Source organism: Buteo buteo, chromosome Z (genome assembly GCF_964188355.1).
Source record: "Buteo buteo chromosome Z, bButBut1.hap1.1, whole genome shotgun sequence".
NCBI lineage: Eukaryota > Metazoa > Chordata > Aves > Accipitriformes > Accipitridae > Buteo > Buteo buteo.
This window is the reverse complement of record NC_134204.1, coordinates 73,542,596-73,546,761: the sequence shown is the minus strand read 5'-3', so window position 1 is coordinate 73,546,761 and position 4,166 is coordinate 73,542,596. Positions and strand designations below refer to the sequence as shown.

The 4,166-nt window shown below is 42.3% G+C and overlaps 1 protein-coding gene across 1 annotated transcript; it reads right to left on the bottom strand.

Moving 5' to 3' along the window:
* Positions 1 to 477: 477 nt before the first annotated feature.
* On the bottom strand, positions 478 to 2,421 carry LINGO2 (leucine rich repeat and Ig domain containing 2). Its single transcript, XM_075020098.1, has one exon. It carries the CDS (start codon positions 2,419 to 2,421, stop codon positions 601 to 603), a length of 1,821 nt encoding a protein of 606 aa, XP_074876199.1. The 3' UTR covers positions 478 to 600.
* Positions 2,422 to 4,166: the final 1,745 nt, after the last annotated feature.

Sequence of the window (4,166 nt, the reverse complement as noted above, 5' to 3'; positions counted from 1 at the left end):
CACACTTGGGTCAGTATTGGTGGATATCTAAAAGCACAACCTCTCATTTGTATTGCTTTAAAATGTACACAGTATAGATGCAGATTAAAAAAAAAAAAAACCTACCAATTTTTTGTGGTGTTGAACCAACTAGAAGGGATGATGCAAGGTTTTACCAAATGAGATCTATAGATACAAATTTCACTGTAGAGTATGTTTTAGACAAATGTGCCTTTTTCTTTTAAGTATGTAAATCCTACACTGTAGGCTTTTTTTTTCTTTTTCTTTTTCTTTTCCTTTTTCTTTTTCTTTTTGTAGTGGTAGAAAATGTTGAACAATTGTCCATGAGCATGAGCCAGCGGTTCATTGCTGATATCCCCAGAATGCCAATATTTGCAATGCAAACAGTTAGTACAATTTACCAGTTCTATGAAAGGCCCTGACATATCTGCCTCAAGGTCTGGAGGCTCTGCTGTATAACCACAAATAGTCTTTCCATTTTCATGTAACCTTTTGATACAGTGACAGCTGCATTAAGCTGCTTCTGCCTAGCAATTCCACATGCCAGGCTGGTTTAATTGGTTTTAATGCCACAGAAAAAGCACTGCTAGCAGAATATCATCAAATCATTTTCATATTGAACCTTCGTGGTCCAGCAACCTCCCCTTCAACCACAGCACCATTGTTTTTGCGAGGGACATATTCAAGGTCAATGCTGGTTTTGTGTTTGCCTTTCCCTCGGCTCCACACAAAAAGAAGGAGGAAACAAAATAAAACCACTCCAAGGAATGTGAAACAGCCCATAGCTGTGGACACCAATATTGTCTTAAGGTCCAGAGAGAAGGTGTTCACGTTAGTTCCATTGGAACTTGTGTCGTTGGAGTCTGTCATATACATAGGGGTCCTGTTGGCGTAAAGGAAACGGTCTGAAGTAAACCCCTTTACCGTAAGAGAGGCCGAATAAGTGTCATTCCCAGCTGCGTTACTTGCAATACAAACATAGATCCCAGTGTCCTGGTCTTGAGCAAATCGGATCTCCAGGGTGCCATCGCCCAGTACAGTGGCTCTTCCATTTGATTTAGCTGTGATCAGCCTCCGACGTGGGGTAACCCAGGATATGGTAGGCTGCGGATCCCCATCAGCATTGCACATCAACTGCACTGTCTGCCCTTCCTCCACTACCAGGTACTGCAACTTCTTGTCTTGTATCTTGGGCTTCTTACAGGTGAAGTAAAAGGAAAGAGCTGTACTATGAAAGTCTTTGAATGACCTCTCTTTGACACTGTCTGGGCCAGCACACATTGGTGGCTGGCCTCCAAACTGCAAAGTAGGTTGCCTCTGTAAAATCCAAAGGAGACGGCAGTCACAGGCCAGAGGATTGTTGTTAATGCAGAGGACCTCAAGGCTTTTGGGGGAATGGAATACATTCTCTTCTAGGGTTTCTAGCAGGTTTTGAGACACATTAAGCACACGTAAGAATCGGAGCCCTTGGAAAGCATGTGATTCAATGGTATGTAGCTGGGCCCCCACCATGTGGAGTTCCTGCAGGCGCACTAAATCTGAAAGCATGCCTGCTTCAATGATGCTGATAGGGTTGTAAGAGAGGTTTAGATGTGTCAGGTAAACCAGATGTTTAAAAGCAGAGTAAGGTACTGCAGACAGGTTGGTGTTGGTGATGGACAGAGAAGTCAGGTTGAGACCATATAGGCTGTTGGCAGGTAGCATGTCCAGGAGGGGCCAGGCCTCTATCTCTAGGTCTTTCAGGCGAAACAGTCTTTTAAAGGCATAGGCAGGCAAAGCATTAATATTGAGCTGTTTCAGATGCAGACTGATGAGGTTGTGGAGGTGAGAAAGAGCTTCTGTTGGTACAGCTGTGAGGTTGCATCTCTCCAGGGTGAGCTGCTCCAGGCTAAGCAGTCCACTAAAGGCCCTGTGTGATATATAAACCAAATCATTGTCCCCAACCTCCAGGGATTTTAGGTTATGCAGGTCTTGGAACATATAGTCCAGCAAAATGACAATCTTGTTTTCACTTATATCGAGCTTTGTTAAGTTTGACAACCCAGTGAACACCCCAAGGGGGACCAGCTTCAGACGGTTTCCTTTCAGTCTCAGGGAGCGCAAGTTGAAGAGATTGTTGAAGGCTCCAGGCTCCACATTGGCAACTATATTGTCACTGAGGTCGATCTCCTCCAGCAAAGGGTATGACGTGAATTCCTCAGGGTTGACGCTTTTCAGTCGGTTTTTGCTGAGGTCCAAGATTTTGGTCTCAATGGGAATGCCCTCTGGGATGGACATCAGACGCCTTCGGTGACAGCTGACGGACTTGTTCTGTGCTGAGCATTCACAGCGGGCTGGGCAGCCTATGGTGGGGCCCATGAAGACTAGCAGCACAGCCAGACCCAGGAATGGCTGCCAGCATGATACAGCTGTGTGACACATGACTCCACTGATCTGGTCTAACCCTCCGTCACAGGCCTGTGGGGATGAGGATTGGAGAGGGGAGAAGTTAGGTCTGCAGCAAAAGGAGATTTCTGCCAAATTTACAGTAACATTTCAAAGCAGGCACGTGTTTTCATTTGAAACGAAACAATAAAACCTACTGTGAATGGCAAGAGCAACAAAAAAGCAGATTTTACTTCACTGTCACTGAGCTTGTCAAAGGGTCTGTTATCCAGCATTTCCCCTCCAGATGTCAGAGGAGACAAAACAGCTTTTCCTACTGCAAACAGTAAAGGAGGTTAGGTTTTATTCTCTTCTCACTCTCAGTGGGTCTCCACAAGACAATGCTATAACTAACGCAGAGATAAACACCATACACTCTGCAAATAGTGCTAATCATGTCTGTGATATATTTACAGCACTGGGCCTCTGTGAGGTGATATGAAACTAGACTTTTTGCCTGTCCTATTCATGTCAGTACTGTAAGGTAAATGTTAATGATGTATTATCTTCAAGAAAAGGAGTGCCTTGAAAATGAAAAGATTCCTTTTAACATTTATTGCATACATTACAGCTATAAATAGAGCTTGTTCGGACACACACAGCGGCTCAGAGAAGGAAGGAAGAACTGGTGCATCTCTGATTAGAATTCTATTAAAGACAAATTGATTCTTTGCTTTTACTGCATAGAGAGATTTTATGTTATTTTTAGAAGCAAAGACCTGAGAAGGGTTTACAAAATACATCTTTGTATTTTCAAGACACATAAATGAGCTCTGAGGGAGGGAAAAACAAGATAAGATGAGCTGACTGCATTTAAGCAGCACAATGTCCAAGGAAGCACAACAGATTCCATGGAAATCACAGTAAGAGATTTATTCATTCCTGCCTTCAGGTTAAAACCGAGGATAGTAGAAGACAAGATAACCTCTATTAAATTAACCATCCTTCTCCAAAGGCTGTACTTTATAGATTTACTCACCAAAGACAAGAGACTTTTTCAACTGTAGCTACTAAATTAAGACACACAATAACTCATTTCAAAAGGAAAAAAAAAAAGAATAATATAGGTGATCATCAAAAGGAGATGGGTCTGAGACACTTGCAGAGTAAGGCACACTGCAAGCAAGGACTCTGGAAGTGCCTTAACTCCTGTGGTACAGCCAACTTGATAAAGCCAAGTGGTAGTACAGGGAGTCGCATTTCATAACATTAGTAAACCTTATAAGGTGCCTCAGGCCTTGTGAGGCCTTTTCTGGATTGATTAATTTGGGCTTCATTTTAGTCATATTTGTAAAATTATTTACATAAATCCTGCCTGTAACTTCCTCTCAGGTCTGGAGAGATGACTATTGCCCAGATGGTCCTACCCATAATGACAAAATTACCCAATGGCCAGGCATTCACTACCTGACCTGCGTCTTTGAGCTTTGAGAATCATCTGGCTAGTGCTTAAGAAATTTTCAACTTAAATTTGAGTCAAGTTTTGTTCATCTGTGCGCAGTCATGTGCAATGTATCGTAAAAGAAATCCTCCCATACACAAAGAAGGATTCATAGATTTAAACAAATATGGTATAACTAAATTTATGATGCAATCAGACAGTTATTTTACCAGATTAGCTATTTGAAGCACATAAAAATAATATGAGCTTCAGAATGATGAAGAAGAAACTCCCACCAGTAACTTTGCTGCAACACCACTCTACTCCCCTGGCAAACAATTTGGGATATGATATATGATAA

What these genes read in the sequence shown, in the direction of transcription:
- LINGO2 (XM_075020098.1), bottom strand. Translation starts at nt 2,421, where the DNA reads ATGTGTCACACAGCTGTATCATGCTGGCAGCCATTCCTGGGTCTGGCT.